The 16,317-nt window shown below is 45.5% G+C and overlaps 1 protein-coding gene across 3 annotated transcripts in view; it reads left to right on the top strand.

Annotated features, from left to right (window-relative positions):
* Positions 1-16,317, top strand: part of ETV4 (ETS variant transcription factor 4) — a 132,644-nt gene that overhangs the window by 77,924 nt on the left and 38,403 nt on the right. For all 3 annotated transcript variants that reach the window (XM_069634410.1, XM_069634409.1, XM_069634411.1), the window contains exons 9-10: positions 9,387-9,452; positions 12,451-12,519. In XM_069634410.1, coding sequence (XP_069490511.1) covers positions 9,387-9,452; positions 12,451-12,519 — 135 coding nt within the window. The remainder of the gene's footprint in view (positions 1-9,386; positions 9,453-12,450; positions 12,520-16,317) is intronic.

A 16,317-nucleotide genomic window follows, 5' to 3' on the forward strand; every position in this document is an offset into this window, starting at 1 on the left:
AGGTATTCTTCCTCCCCCCCCCCCCCCCCTGCAACTAATCCAGAACAGGACTGCAAGAATTGTCATTGGCCTCAAGCCCAGTGACCATATCTCTCCACTGACTCCCGGTGGCTGCAAGGATCAAGTTCAAGACCCTCTGCATTGTCCACTAGGTTTTCTGGGGCCGGGGCTCACGCTACATCCAACTCGCTCTTCCAAAACGCCTTCCTTCTCGAGCCCTTCGCTCGGCACCTCTAAATCTGAGGGTCAGACGCTTCTCCGGGCAGAGAGTGGGGTAGATCGGTCTCCTCTGCAGGTGCCTCCCTGCCCCTCTCAAACGTATCTGGACCACCTGAAGTTCCGGTAGCAGCTGAATACTTTCCTTTTTCGCATCTGCTTTCTCTCACTCTCTCCTGGTAACCTACCTGTCTGCTGCGTTGACTGGTGGCCTGGCTACCCTCAGTCTCACTGGGTACTAGGCTCCTCCACAACCAGTCACCCCTGCACTGCCTCCGGGCCTACCGCACACTTGGGGACTGTAACTGTAAGCCTAAATTCCTCTGCCTCCTTGCACTTACTCAGAGCTGCACTGCCTTGACTGCACTTACTCAGAGCATTGCTGCTCTGATTGCACTTCCCCTCGTACTTCACCTCTTGCCCCCCCCCCCCCCGCACCTTGCGTTATCGCGCTTGCACGCATACATGCCAACCCTCCCGATTTAGGCGGGAGACTCCCGATTTTTCAGTGAAAAATATGGCTATTTTTCACGGTCTCCCGCCTAAAAGAACTATATCCCCATTGCATTCCTATGGGCAAATGTGTGTCTCCCGATTTCCCTGTGGAAATCTCCCTCTCGGGTGCGTCTGAATGTTGGCATGTATGTGCACGATCTGAATGACATAAGTTTGTTTTGTCCTCCCTCAGTCTTCCCTCCCTTGTCGCGCCTAGAAACGCGTGTGTACAGGTGCTTTATAAATTACATCACAACACCTGACCCATACATAGCTCTCAACTCACACGCTTTTGGCGGGTGTCGCCCGCCTTGTAAACAGCTGACTCACCCGCCAAGCCTCTTACACGCCCATTCATTTCGCCTCTCACCCGCCAAAAATAAAATCGGGTGTTTTCACCCGCCTTTGCGACACAAATGGTTGAGAGCTACGTTTTGCCCTTCTAGCAAACGTTCGTTGGCTGTTTGGTTTTTAAAAAAATGAAACCTTTTTGTGTTTCGACACGACTTGAAATTCTGAGATGATTTAGACTTTTCTAAGTCAAGTTGGGTTATTTTATGCATGCATGCATCTATTTAATAGAAGTCACGTGGGGTAAATGCTGGTGTTTGCTTGTAATCAGACACTCATTGAATTATCTCCGTTTTATAGCGGGGTCTTGAAGCTTTTGCACGTTTACTTTGAAGGGTGTTTTTTTGTTACATTTTTCGATTGTTCAGTTCAATCTGTTCCGGATACCGGTACACACTATTGGTTTTTTGCATTTTGGTTTGCTTGGTGCCAAGTGAATAAACAGTTGATGTTTCATCTCCTTTTCTTCGGAGATTAAAAAAAGTCCACCATTTCCCATCGGTTGGAGGCGAACTAGCAAGTGGAGCGTCGGGCCTTACTCCTTTGCCACGCAAGGGCACAAACGACGCCTCTGCCATGCGCGGCGCTCGTGACCTTCACGCGCTGTGATCGGGGCTGGCTGTCATAGCAGGGACCGAGATTGCGTTTCATGACCTTGAATGGTGCATTCCGCTCTGCGAATCTGTGCAGGGAGTTTTTTTTCTTTCTTTCAATGGGGTTGGAGTTATTTCATTCACAAAATGGAGGCCATAGGAAAGACTAGAAGTCCCAGTTGGGCTGGCTGCGGTGTAATCTTTCACCGAGCTCTCTTTTCATAGGCAGCTGACCTCATCGCCGAGAGGGGGAAACCCAACCCACTGCAATATGAGCTGGAAGCTTTTTTTTCTTCTTTCTTTTTACTTCACAGTTCGCCTGCTTGCCTGACGCCATTCTCCGAGAAAATGAAAAACAACAATTTGGAGAATATAATCGCTCACTGCTTCCTTCGAAGGGACACCCGCCTAGATAGCAAATTACGTGCCTTGCTGCCAACCTCTCCCCGCGTGTTTTGCGGCCGTCCTATTTTAAACCTTTGTTCACCAGAGTACCATGTTCTATGGTGCAGTGGAGGGGAAAATGGGAATCTCATCCACGGCGCCTGCGTGAATTGCCGCCTCCAGATAGACCTACTATTCCTTCTCTCAGTATCGGCACTTACCAAAGCTTTAGCCACTTAATTACTTTACAAAATTACGCTCTGTTGGCGTGACCAGATTCAAATTCAAAATCGAGAACCGGGCCATAAACATGAAAGTAGGACGAGCATTTGACTGCCTGTCTGGACGAGACTTCAATAGCAGGAAAAGGGCGGGGGATTCACAAGTCGCCTGGATATAAACTACACAAATGGCCGAGTTGTGCATGTTAAATACAAAAAGCTTGTGCTCTGGTTGCTATGCTTTCCTTGGCTATCAAAATCTTTACAGATATGCCTGCATAGTAAATTAATGCCACCGGGCTGCTAATTGGGAGGTTGGTGGTGAGAAAGAGAAGCCTCGACTGCTAATTTAAAATGTTAAAGGTCATTTGTACCGCGCACTATCACCACCGGAGTGGTCCCCTGGCGCTCTGGCGGCTCTGAAAGAGGGGGGGGGGGTGGGTTAGTGGGTGGAGGCTGGAAAAGTGCAAGATTGCAGTGATGTGCTGTTGGCAGCCTCAGCCCGGTGGTTCCGTCGGCTGGGCCTGGGGTGTATGCGGCCGGTAGTCGTCGTGTGCTGATGTGCGAGTCTGTGTTTTTTTGTTTTGTTGTTGCAGTGTAGTGAAGTTCGTGCGGTTTGCTGCGCTAGAGGTTTGTGGTTGTTTGGTTTGGAGTTTGAGAGGTGTATGCAGAGAAGGAAATTGTTAATGGTATTCGTTAGTCATCTCTATCCTGGACTGAACCGGTTGGGCTCGTGTAATCTTACCCGACGGGATGCTTGTACACCCTGAGCCTCAGGAGGTACGTGCCCGTTTTTCCATTCGAGGCCGTTTGAGGATCTAGCTGTCCCCTCCGCCCGCTCCCTTAATAACCTTGCATGCTCCTCACCCCCTCCACATGACTAGCGCCGCTGCTAGTGTCCATACACCCGGTTGTGTGGTGATTGGTGGTATCTTGTCCGTTCCACAGCCTCGTGGAACCTAGTTGTGGCTGTACGGGCGGTGGGGGATGGTAAGGGTTGGCTGGAGTAGTTGTATCCGTTTCTCTGGGTCTCGCGGGTGGACTCCTGTGTCCAGCGTCAGCCCTACTGGTGCCCAGCGTACTTCTGTCGGTTCTAGGGGTTTGTCAATGTCCTTTTTTGATGAGTCGTTTGTTTTATTGTTTCGGTTTTAGTCTCCGGTGTTGAAGAGGCAGGTTTTTAGTAATTTTCTGAATTTAAGGTGGTCTTTGGTGTTCCTTATTACTTTTGGGATGTTCCAGGTTTTCGCGGCTAAGTGGTAGAAAGCGGTGCCTCCGAGTTTCTTCTTGATGTAAGGTTTTTGTTCCAGTCGGATTTCGTTGGTTGACCTGAGCGGTCTCGTTGGCTTGTAGATTATTTTTTTTTATAGGAATTCTGCTCCTTGTCCGCTGATTGCCCTGTGCGTTATGCACATTGTTTTGAAGATGATACGCTGTTTTACTGGGAGCCAGTGTAGTGTTTTTAGGGCCGGGGTGATGTGGTCTCTTCTGGATAGTTTGAGGAGTAGTCTGGCTGCAGTGTTTTGGATCTGTTGTAGCTTCTTCAGTAGGTATTCCGGTATACCGAGGTAGAGGCTGTTTGCATAGTCGATACTTGACATGATGAGGCCGACGATGGTGAGTGTTTTGTGTGTGAAGGAGAGGAAAGGTAGTATTTTTCTTGCCGTGTGGAGGAGGAAGAAGCATTTCTTGACTGTTGCGTTTATTTGCGGTTCTAAGGTTAGGGTGTTGTCCATCAGGACTCCCAGATTTTTTACTACCTTAGATGGTGATGGTGTAGATCCCATTTCCGTTGGCCACAGGATGGCGGTTTCCTTCTCTTTGTTTTTGGATATGATCATGATTTCGGTTTTTCCTGGGTTGATTTTCAGGTTGTTGGCTTTCATCCAGTTGAAGATTTCTTTTGGACAGTCGGTTAAGTTTGAATGATCGGCTTGGGTGTCTTCGATCTTGTAGATGATTTGAGTGTCGTCTGCATAGTTGTAGCATTTGATGTTGTGTTTCTTGAAGATTGTGATTACTGGGGTTTGGTAGATGTTGAAGTACAGTGGAGATAGTGAGGATCCTTGTGGTACTCCACAGTCGTTGACTCGTGGGGTGGATTTGAAGGGTTTGATCCAGACGGTTTCAGTTCTGTCTGCTAGGAATGATTTAGTCCAGCGTAGCGCTGTGTCTGTTATGCCTATGTCTTCTAGTCTTTTGGTTAGGGTGTCATGGCTAACTGTGTCGAAGGCTGCAGAGAGGTCGAGCAGGATAAGGGCAGATGTTGTGTTGGAGTCTGCGTTTGTTTTTAGGTCATCCCAGATGGATAGTAGTGCTGTTTCTGTACCTCTTGTGGGTCTGAAGCCGACTTGAGCTTGGTCTAGCAGGTGGTGTTCTTCAACATATTCTTGGGTTAGTTTGTATACGTAGGTTTCGAGGAGTTTGGCTGGGTAGGGGATGTTGGAGATTGGTCTGTAGTTGGAGAGGTCATCTACGTCCCCGCTTGTGTTTTTCAGAAGTGGTTTGATGTAAGCCGATTTGAAGATCCTTGGTACTGTTCCTGTTGCCAGTGATAGATTTAGAAGGTTTCTGAAGTATTCTGCTGGTGTTCCTTGTCTGAGGATTGATTTGTAGATGTCCGGGGGGCAGGGATCCATCGGTGAGCCCGCTTTCTTGCTGTGTTTTATCAGCATTGCGAATACCTCTGCTGATATTTGAGGGTAGTTATTGAGTTTGTGCTGCAGTTCTGATTTAGGTTAGTTTGGTTGTAAGTCGCTGCTGGTTGGTCTCTGTTGGATGGTTTGTCGGATGTCATTGATTTTCTTTTTGAAGTGGTCTGCAAGGTTGTTGCATAGTTTCTCCGAGGGGTTTGGGGTGTTGTCACAGCCTGGTGGGTTTCTCATTTCTTTAATGATACGGAACATTTCTTTTTGTGTGTTGGTGGCATTTGTGATTCTGTCATCATAATGCTTTCTCTTTGCCTTTTGAATTTCCTTCTTGTATGCGCGAATGTGCTTCTGGAACATTGTTTTTTTGTCTGGATTGTAATCTTTCCTCCATTCCGTTTCCATCTTTTTGTTTTCTTTTTTCATGGTGCTTAGTAGTGGGGTAAACCATTTTGCCATTGCTCTTTTTTTTGATGGTGTGAATGAATTTTCTGGGGCCATCTTGAGGAAATGACCAAACTTGATATATTTTTTTTTTTTAACACCACTGCATTGTTGGTAAACTCTCATTGTGCATTTCCTTCGCCATCAGATGGCTCATTCACAAAATCGTCAGTGTTTTCCTGTGGTAAAAATCGGGACGGAGTGCTCGGTTCCGGGACATCCTAATGCGGAGTCCCTTGGCACGCAAGGTTGTTGCCTGAAGAATAAGTAAGAGACCAACCACCCCACCCCCCCAACCATTACCTTAGAACAGGCCTCCAAGAAATTCTTAAGGCATTAAGGCAGGCTATGATGGGGGCAGCATGACTCCCATGTCCTCCCTAACTGTTCATGGAACACCTGAATAGTTTCCCCTAAGTACTAGTCACAGATGGAAGCCCTCCTGCAGATAATCGAGGGGCACAGCCCTCATGCAAGAGGTTTACGTACGCTTCGGAATATCGTACATTATTGTACATGGTGTGACTGGCCTACGTCCTTGTCTGGAGATGTGGAAGAGAAATGTGCTGATGAACAGGGTGCAACCGTGTTCCGGCATCCCTAACTATGCATCCCAAGTGCTATTTCCCCCCCCCCATCCCTTCAGCCAAATTCTTCCAGGTTAGTTAAGAGCACCGGGTCCTCTGGGTGCAAGGTGGTGTTCACCCTGCCCAGGGCCTGAAGGAATCTGCTGAGTAGGCACACCATGCCCAAGACTGATACGCTAAGCAGAGCCCAGGTACTGACCATGCTCTGCCTGGCTACCAGCACCTTGGGGCCTCAATTGCCTGATGGTTGTGGTTGGGACATATGAAGGGCACACATTAATTCACTTTGGGGCACTGGCTGTATGAGTGGGAGAGGAGCTAGCTATTATGAGCTGCTGTTTAGGACCCAGTTTCATTGGCATGGCTATGTAGCGCTCCATCCTCCTATGCTGCATTAGCTGCACAGCGTGGCTAGCCAAAAGACCCATTTTTTTTTTTTTTTTATAAATGGGCTGGCTCTAGAGTATTTCTTCAATTTTTGTCCTTTTGGGTGCCTCAGGATTCTGGTTAACATTCTAGCAAGACTCAAGAATGCTGGGGTGCTAGCAAATTATAATGAAAAGCAATTTCTTTCTGAAAGTTGAAGTAACACTGGGATAGAGGACCGTCCCAGATTAGGTGCAGTAAAGTTCAAAATCAAGGGATTGCTGGTCCGTGTTGTCCCTTCCTGTCACCGTAGCCATGGTTTCTGCCCAGTTCTCTCGGGATGAGCCCTTCCATAAGCATTGGGTTTCAAACACTATACACATCAAAGGTTCTGACTTTTTGACTAGCTCATCAAAGCATTTGAACGTTTTAGCTTCCTGTGCATGTGTTTTTTTGTAAATTTTGTTTTTTTCCCAAATCGGTTTATTTTTTTTTTTTGGTGGTGGTGGTGCTGAACTACATCAATATGCCTAACTCGCCATTAGCAGGTTTCTAAATTATTGCAACATTACCTCCACCGAAACCTTCAAAAGGGTCACACAATTTGAAGATCTAATCCTTGATTACCTTTTTGAACAGTGTCTTGGTTCAAACATTTAAATGCACCAGAACATGTTGCCTCGATTGATGGGGCACAGAGACCTGATAAGTCTTGGCATCTAGACTCTGGTTACCAAGATGTGCCCCCATACTCTTATCTGCTCTTGCTGTCCGAGATGGTACGCAATGTCTGCACAATATTGCATGCAGTGCTGTAATCGTCATTTTGCAGAGCTAAATGAATTACTGGGAATCTGGAAGATTAATCAACGTGCCCCTAATGCATTTAACATACTTGCCACAATACAAATGAAATTGGTCTACTTTGAGTTGAAGAGTATAATGGCGGTAGCACATTGTGTACAGGTCTCTCCTACATAACAAATATTCTGCTTTTTTTTTCTTTGTAATGTCTTGCTTTAAAGGCCCTTGCTCATGCTTTTAAATAGTTCTCTACCCCTAGCCTGAAGTCCTAAAGCAAAGTTAAATGCATTGATGGAGGGAGATTCGAGATTTTAAAAATGCCTTTAGGCCTCAACTCTTGTATGTAAACCTCTTCAGGCATAGCTCTGATTTCCCCCTGCCCACCCCTCCTCCCTTGTTCCAGACCTTTCATGGTATCCAAAATTCTAAGCGTAAGATGTACAAAGAAGTTTAAATGCCTCATTCTCTGGGTGATCAGTGGTTTTCCGTAACGATTTCTTTCCCCACAAAATATTCTAGACGGCTGCTGTCCATCTAAAACAATGTTTTGTAAGACCTTAGGATGGACACCATCTCTCCGTCTAACACTCCTAATTTAGAAATGAAATGCACCAATAGTTTGGGGAGTACTTCACATGAGTCACTGACTGAATCTGTCTCCCTACCTTATTAAAATACGGACTTTGAGATGGCAGTAAGTGTGTGCTAGGAATATTAAGAAGAAGGACTTGCTTTTACTGCTGAAGATTGCTGACATCTATAGTACATTATGGAAAAATGTGCCATTCAGAAAAGCATGGCCTATTCAACATTTTGTGGAATTTATTTTGCACCCAAAAATGTATCAACCCAATGCTGCATGAGGCGGGTGGAGAAAGGGGTTAGTGGTAGAGACTGGTTAAATTGTGTGAATGGGCAGCATGCAAGTCTTGGGGTTTTGGTCAGGTCATCCAGTTGGGTGCTGTAAATCCAAACAACCCAAAAGTGGTGTTGGCAGTGTAGAGCTGCAGTGGTTTACCTTTATGTACCGTGCGGGGTTCCATAGATTTGTTGGCAATAGTGAGTGATGATCTCCTTTTTATAATCGTTGTAGGAGAGCAATCCGGTCTTTCCTCCTGGTTGGCATGATGGTTGTCTGTTCTTTTGAGCTTGTCAAGCCCTTTCAAATCAATGGCCTCGGGATCCTGCAACACAGCATTAGTTTTCAACATGTTTGTTTTATAATTCAGCTTCATAGAGCCATTAAGCTTCATAGAGCCGGTTTGGGCTGTACTGGGCTTTACGCGTTCTGAAGATCGAGTCAAAGGCCTCCGTGCAGCAATGGCATTTAACAAGGTTTATGAACCAATAACCATATGCTCCAAGCTTTAGAAAGGTGTTATATAACCCCCCTTTGCTCTTTTTATGAAGGGCATGAAGTGGTTGCAGGTAATGTGCTTATATAGGGGGTGAATGTTTCAAAGTACTAAACAAATTCAAATTTGCTGCACGCAGCACACCATTGCCTACTCTCCAAGAGTAAATTAATCACTAGCCCATGGCTAGTGGCAATGTCAGATTTTGAGGCCTGCCTAGGTTCATGCCCACTCAGCTTTTGTTTTTTACAGTAACCTGGTATGCACTGCCATAGCGCATAAATCTGCCTGGGCTGTCTAGGGGAATTGGCTTTGGTTATGCTCTGATCTACTTTGCCTATGGTGTCTTTTGGAATGTAGCGTGCTGAAGTCTCTGGGCTATTCCGGCTCATACAACCTGCAGATGGGCCAATTTGAAGACTGCATGCCACATCCCAATAGAAGTGGTATACGGAACTCTCTAATCTGGGCATTGGCAGTTGTAAAGACCAGGGAGACGAGGACATGTCAATGTGAGATGCAGACCCTTCATAGTTCTGCTTCTTGCCCTTTTTGATGCTGTGTGCAAGTTTATGATCCCATATGTGGAGTGCTTCAAACCAGAGGTCTTGCTGCAAAGCACTAATAACTCTACTTTATAAACTGAAGTGACCAAGGTGAGCACAAAAAAACAAAATGCAAAGTAGTCTAAATCTTGGATTGGAGATCCTGTATCCCTGCTGAGGTCGGAGGAAGGTGCTATGGTAAAAGTAACCTGTAGTACGCTTTAGTCACAACCGTGGGGTGTTTCCAGTCTACACAGGTGGGCACAATCGCTCCAATGCCTTATGAAACTTATGTATACCAGGACGGTTGTCTGTAATTCGTCCTTTTGATACCCATGAACTGAATATTCTCTCATAACTAGGTTTTGTTGTCTTTGTAGATGTTCCTGGCTGTGCCTCAATGTATATGAACGTGGAGGGCTATGCAAACCATGCAAATACGGAAGGTAAATGTTTTGAGGTCTTGCCTGCGCCGCACTGAAATATGATTTTGTAGTCTGTTTGGGTAGTTCAGGCTTATTAGCTTGGGCAATTAGAAGTCAAAACTATTTGCGAGTACAGATGGAGAAATGGCAAATGAGTGCTATATATCTTATAGGTGCTGTTTGGTTATTTACCCACCCATTGACTGCCCATAGCCAAGCCAATCCCTATGGTCATTTCCACACAGTTCCTGCCCCCCAAAAACCTAATGGGAACTCTTTTGAGCTCACTATCCTCGAGCCTTGCCATCAAATGTTGCATTCAGTGCCTGCCAGTTATTTTTCAAAGCGGTCTTCTGGGATTAAATGAATTAATTGGAACTGTAAACCTGCTACTGATGTAATACAAATGTCTGAACCAGGTTTTGCTCCTGCCACTCGGTTTTTTATTTTTTTTCAAGCACTAGGCATGAGCTTCACTGAAGTCCTGTTAAAATCAAGCATTGACCAGGCCAACAGTTTTTTCTTTTGTAGAAGTATTGGGCATTTTCTAGGCACTGCTATTAGATACCCAGGCACACGCACTATTTTGCACATGCCACCATCTGTGGCCATTTAATACCACTATAGCAGTGCCTGTCAGGTGCCTTTCCATTGCCTACACAAAAGCCCAAACTGTTGCATTGCAAATGTTTGTTTTGAATAAGACCGGGGAATCTGATCGCCCGCTACAAAGTTGATTGAATGGTGGAAGGTAGTTTGTCACTCAGTGGTTCACAAGCAGTCTGTCAACCTCAACTTTAAACCCATTTCCTTCTGCTAAAGCATTGCTGGGATTTCACACAGCTTAATCTGTGATGTTCCGGTTCTGCATAGAATGCTGGGTTGCATTACTGTGAGGTTCTTGGGACATTGTCCCACAATCTTCTGTGTGGCACAGGTTGTCCAGCCATTGCTATTGATCTTCACATGGATTTTTTTTTTTTTTTTTTTTTTTTTTTTTTTTTGTGCAAATGTGATTAGTCATGAGTTCTAGATGTTCACACCTAAACTCTAGTACATAATCTCATTGCCGGCAGCAGAATGTTTCGTTTACATTTTAATTAAAGCCTTCACGTTAACCTAAAATGTACGTCACTGTCTAGGATAAAATGTGGTGCATTGTACCGTTTCTGCCATTTAAGGTGCCTCCTTGACTGAAAACTTTGGCTGCAAATGTATTCATTTAAACTGCTGCTACCTATATATCAAGTTCATTTTGATGAACACGGGCCAGCAATTCTTCCATTGAACTGACACTGGAAGTTTTGGTCCTCTCATCCAAACATGTGCGGATTGGGCTTTTGGAGATGAGCGTGCCAGTCTGGCAGAGTAGGTTCACGGCTTCACCCCTCTATTTTCCAAAAAGTGCCTGGTTGCTTAATGAGCCTTGTTTGGGTGTTTTATATAGAGCGAACATGCTGGCCCATGTCTAAGACGGCAGCGAGGCATGGTTCGGTTCTGATGGCTGCGTCAAGCAAGCAAATCACAAAGGCCCGCGGGGGGGGCGGGGTGGCTTGAAGGTCTAGAATGAATCTTAACCTCTGACATTGCTCAGGGCAACCCTTCAGACAATGCTTCTCCTACCAATTGAACTACATCGCAGCTTGCAAGAGACTGCAGCAGACACACCACACACTTCACACGAGAAAGTACTGAGGAATGCTAAGAATCCAGGCATCCTCCAAGTATGCCCGCCACTTGCTCCACTGCAATTCAAGGAGCCCTTAATACCCAAAGAGAAGGTGAGACTACCTGCAGAGCTGAGACCAAGCAAGATGAGGCACACAGATTGGTGCCTTTCTAGCCCTGAAGAAAGTGGCAGATTGACACCAGTCCACTGAAACCGGTCAGATTTTGCATGACCCCATCTAGTGAAGAAATAACTTCACAGAAAAGGTCATAAGAACTCCTCTCTTGCAAATTAGGAATGAGAGATTATACACTTTTTGTCAAATTCCCTACAGAGAGACTTACTAATCAGCAGTCACCTCTGCCAGATACGTGGGGTTCACTCTACTGCTTTTTCTTATTTTATTTTTTACAAAAGAACCAAAGAACGGCAAACAATACTTACAGCAGTGAGTCCTCCCAAGTGTTGTGCTCAGGACACTCACAACACGAGAGGAGGGCCTTTTTCCAAAAAATGTGTTAAAAAAAATGCATTTCTTGTTTTAAAAAAAGTTTCTTACCTTTTTGCTAGCCAGAGAATTCGAATAGAAGTATATAATTAATGTGACTAGCAAATGACACATGCCTCTTCCCTTATGCAGAATAGTGATAGGGCAAGCTTCCTCTCCATCTCTTTGCCCACAGACAGACGGAACAACCAACGTAGCGTCTTGCGAAGTTCGGTTGAAGGGCAAGATTAGGGCAACACATGCAAGTGCATGTACAATAGCAGAATGTAGTTAGTTGTGTGGTTTTTGGTGTGAAAACGGATTAAGGTAACCCACAGGAGATAACCCAGAACAGTCCTGGAGTGTTTTATAGTTCTTCTCCTGTTTATAAGGGGAAAAGCAAAAGTGCTGTTTTGCAAGGATGTATACGAATGGACCTTTTTACAATTGGTTGTGAAATTAAGGTCAATTAGGACATATGAGGGGTGGGGAGACCCCTGCAACCACCACTCCCATTCTATTTATTACCCAAAACCCACCCCACACACAATAGTAAAATAAAGGTAAAGGTCAATTGTGCAAAAGGTCAATTTGGGTAATGCCGTTTTGCAAGTCGCAACTCCCTGAAAAGGATGTTCATGAAATACGAATGGTTGGCGATGGATATGGATGCCCAACAGACTGTCATGGAGCCCTTGTGTCTGGTGTAAGTTGGCGGGTCTTACTAGCTATATGGGGGATTGGTGTAACTTGCAGTGCCAAAGCATCCGGGGCGACACAGCAGCAGCTTGCAATGTACTCATTTTCAAAAAGAATATTCGTTTTTTGGGATACACTGACCATGTACATATCTATCTTTGCAGGCTTTGCATATGAGAAGCAGATGAGGGCTTTTACCGATGACGCCTGTGTTGTTCCAGAGAAATTTGAAGGTTAGACTTTTGAAGGCTTCTTCTTAATCGTGTATTCCGTTGGCCTGTGCAGAGTGAGGATAGCCTACTGAAGCGCCAGAATTTAAGTGGAATTTGCGCAAAGAACTGAAGGGTTCCTACACTAGTGTCATGATGTACCAGCATGTTTGGTCCAGATGCGTTGCTCCATAAGCGTCTGAGGAGTTCGTTTTTACGTGTACTGGGTGCCATGTTCATGTCTGGACTAAACCGTACTGAGTTTGGTCGGTCTGTCTCCGCCCCAACGACTCTTGGTTTGCTACAAGGTGTTTTTACATGGCGTACATTGTGTATAGGGTCTAGTCCCTGCCTCCGTACCAGAACCGAAGGAGAGGGGCTCCTACTCAAAAGTTATACTCATTCCATGCTGTACTTGGAATAAGTTGGATGTTTTGGAAACAAAATAAGCCATTTGGAAACATATATTTATATAATGTATTGCCTCCCTGCTCAGCCATGTGGTAAACCTTGCTGGTGCTATGCTTGGGAGGGGGGTTGGGGGGGTTGAGAGCTGGTGGCTTCTGTGAGCTAGTGTGACGCATTAATATGCCCAAGTGTGCAGCGGACCCTCTAAAGGGGGCGGGCTCGAGTGCTGGGGACAATTCTACGGCATTCTATTTACTTCGATGCCTGCTTGGTACACGCCGCTTTCCTTTGCAGATCGGTTCTTTGTCGTTTTCTTAGACAAACCAGTAATCTACTTTTTTCGGTTGTGGTGCCCACAAGTGTATCAAGCACCGGATTGCTTTCTTTTGAGTACTGTTCCCCTGACGTGGTAAACTGGGCAGCCCTAACCCCTGTCTGACTCCCAGCAGTGAATTCGCTGCTGTTCGGCTGCAGTGCGCTGCCATTTCACGTCTCCGCTTCCAGAACAGTTATCACTTCCAAATGGATTAGCGCTGTCCCGGGCTCGAGTTACCCACTTCCGCTCCACTGGGTAGAAGTCCCTCATGCGCACGGGGAATGGGTTAGTGTAACTGAAAAGTTGGGAGGAGGATCGGCGATGGGCGAGTGCGATTGGAGGGAGGCGGGAGAGGAAGAGTTGGATTAATGCCTCCTCGAGTTTCAAACTCTATTTTGGGTGACCTCTGGTGTTGCTTCCGCTGCGTGGCCTTCACGGGGCAAGCATGGCCCCATGACCCTATTGCATTAAAATGAATTGCATTTCTATATTTAACGCAGGCAGGCAGCCCTGCAGGCTGGTTTGTGCTTGAGGCATAATGTCCCGTTTATGCTTCACGTCCTTTTTTTTATTTTTTATTTTCCATTTTCTGAAGTTGTTGCATGCTCATGTATGTTTGCATTGTAAAAAAAAAACATTCTGTTTGGTGGGCAGCAAATCCACCAGTTTAAACTGAGGTCACAGGCGATTGCAAAGTAATAATGGGTTCTCGTATCTCCCCTCTTAGAATCTGTACAGATATAGATAGACCTGCTGATATAGTGACCTACACTTCCATGTAATTGTCTAAGTTAACTAACTTATTAAATCCATCGTATGCATAGATAGCAGTTAAGTTATAACAAGTACTTTAGAAGGAATAAACTGTCTCGCTTTTCTGCGCTTTAATTTTGTGAAATATTGCTTAATTGCCAGGGCCCAAATCTATGGTAGAATGTGGCTAGTTTTCATTACAATGACTGCCCTTAGATTTACACCTTTCTTAGTTTTAAACGTATTTTCTGTACAGCGCTCTGTTGGGGGTATTTGGATGTTTTTTTTTCGATTCGTCTGCTTCTGGTCCTGGCCCTAGCCCCACGGTGCCAATTGAAATGCTTGTGATTCAGGCTGCCTCTTAGTCTATGCATGGAGATAGAAGAAAGACTGTCCATGGGAGGGATCTTGGGGAAATTGTATCCACGAGTTCAATGCAAGGCGGAAACAATTCTTGTGAGGCGATTTGTTGTAAAGCTGTCCATTAATGGTAGACTGCAATTTTGAAGCTTGGTGTCCAACGCAGATTCCTTTGCTTTGGCGAGCTGTCAACATGGTTGACCGTGCTAAGACAAGAGTGTACTGGCCACCAACATTGCTTACAGTACTTGTTCATTGCCAAAAGGCAGAATATCAAAATTCCACCCACGTGAAGAGTGGAAGCAAGCCGATGGGCTACCTGTAAAGAGCTGCAAAGGGGGCAGATGGATTCGGTTTCCTGTCTTTCCTCCTGGGATGGGGAGTGATTCAGTATTTTTAAACTTTATAACTTTCCCGCCCACTTTTGCTTCAAGGTCTTTCACCTCGCTCTGGGGGAATGAATAGTTTTTTTTGTAGCTGGTCGCACCCCTCTTTCTGAAAACCTCACGATTGGTTTTCTTTATACTGAAGTCCTTGCAGCTAGAGCTGCACCCATCTGCAAGAGCGAGCCTAGGGTCTGAATGGGTGTCATGCAGATGTGCAGCTGTTCAGCCTTCCAAATGTTTCTGAATGGGGGGGATAAGTGTTGTAGTTTCGTACAAAAAAGACAAACGCTCAAGTACGAAATGAGGCATCTGTGCACTGGGCATATGGTTGGAAAATTAGCCAGGCCGCTGAAATCCTCCCACTTATCAAGATTACTTGGATTTATAACAAAGCGGGACAGGATTGGGGTTATTTTACCGTGGCGGAAAGGTCTGTGACGGAAATGACTGCATGAGAAATGTACGATATTCATAAATGTTCTGCATTTCTCATGCAGACATTCGTTGTAAAACAACCCCAAAACCTAACCCCTGCGCACACCCCCACCCCCTACTTACCTTTCACTTCCATGATCAGGAACTGGCACCGCAGGGTCCTTTTCCTTTTTTTTTTTTTTTATTTCTTTTCGGGTCAGCTGCAGGGGTGTCCCCCGTACACTATACTATATAGTATAGTGAGCAGGGGTATTGCGGGGGGCAGCCCCCGCAGCCGCTCTCATTTTTTGAATCTTATTTTTTTTTCCTACCCCCACCACATACATACCACAATAGGTTCAAACTTTTTGTAGTTCAAACTTTTGGTGGTATGCATTTTAGGTCTTTTGGTGGGGTAGGTAAATTGGATTTGGTCATTTCGGCCGATTCCGCGGGACATAAATGCTTGATTGGTGCACTAGTGATGATTTGTATTTGGGGCAGTAGTTCTTTCCGTTCACTTTTGAAACTCTTTGGTTGCGACCGCCACCTCATGCGCATCACCTTTGTTAGACTGAGCCCCTAAACCAGGAAAATGCATCCGTTAATGAAGAAACTTTCTCAAAAGTTACTATGCCTAAAAAGATATAGATCTAAAATCAATGTATGCCATGGCCCCATTCCAAGGAAACATTTTATTTTGCCTCCCTGTGCTTCCTCCCCTACACCCTCGGAGTGTATCCATATAATATGTGAATGCTAAATGCCATCGTGAAGCCCCTGCTACAGGAACATATTCACCTTGAATCCTCGTTTTGCTTTCATTCGTGTTCAGGATAAAGGAAGTAGTGTGTTCATGTGAGCCAGAATAGAGTAATGAGCCGGAACATCCACGGGGCGTTCCTAAATGTACACCGCACACGACATTGGTTTTTGTATCCTGAATTCATGTGAAGGCCCGTGTTCTGTATAGAGAAGCCTAGAGGCGTAGCATTCACTTTTCAAACATGTACATTGCCTGTCTCTGCAGGTTGCTGTACATTTGCTTCACAGGAAGCAATGCATGAATGGCATATTGAAGGCTGGAGTAATCGTGTCGCTGTGTCTTTTAGTGCTGACCTTCTAGTTAATGCATCACATGGAGGGTGACCAGACGTCCCGGTTTTGCCGGGACGGTCTTGGTAT

Source organism: Ambystoma mexicanum, chromosome 13 (genome assembly GCF_040938575.1).
Source record: "Ambystoma mexicanum isolate Mex_15411 chromosome 13, UKY_AmexF1_1, whole genome shotgun sequence".
In the NCBI taxonomy this organism is placed as follows: domain Eukaryota; kingdom Metazoa; phylum Chordata; class Amphibia; order Caudata; family Ambystomatidae; genus Ambystoma; species Ambystoma mexicanum.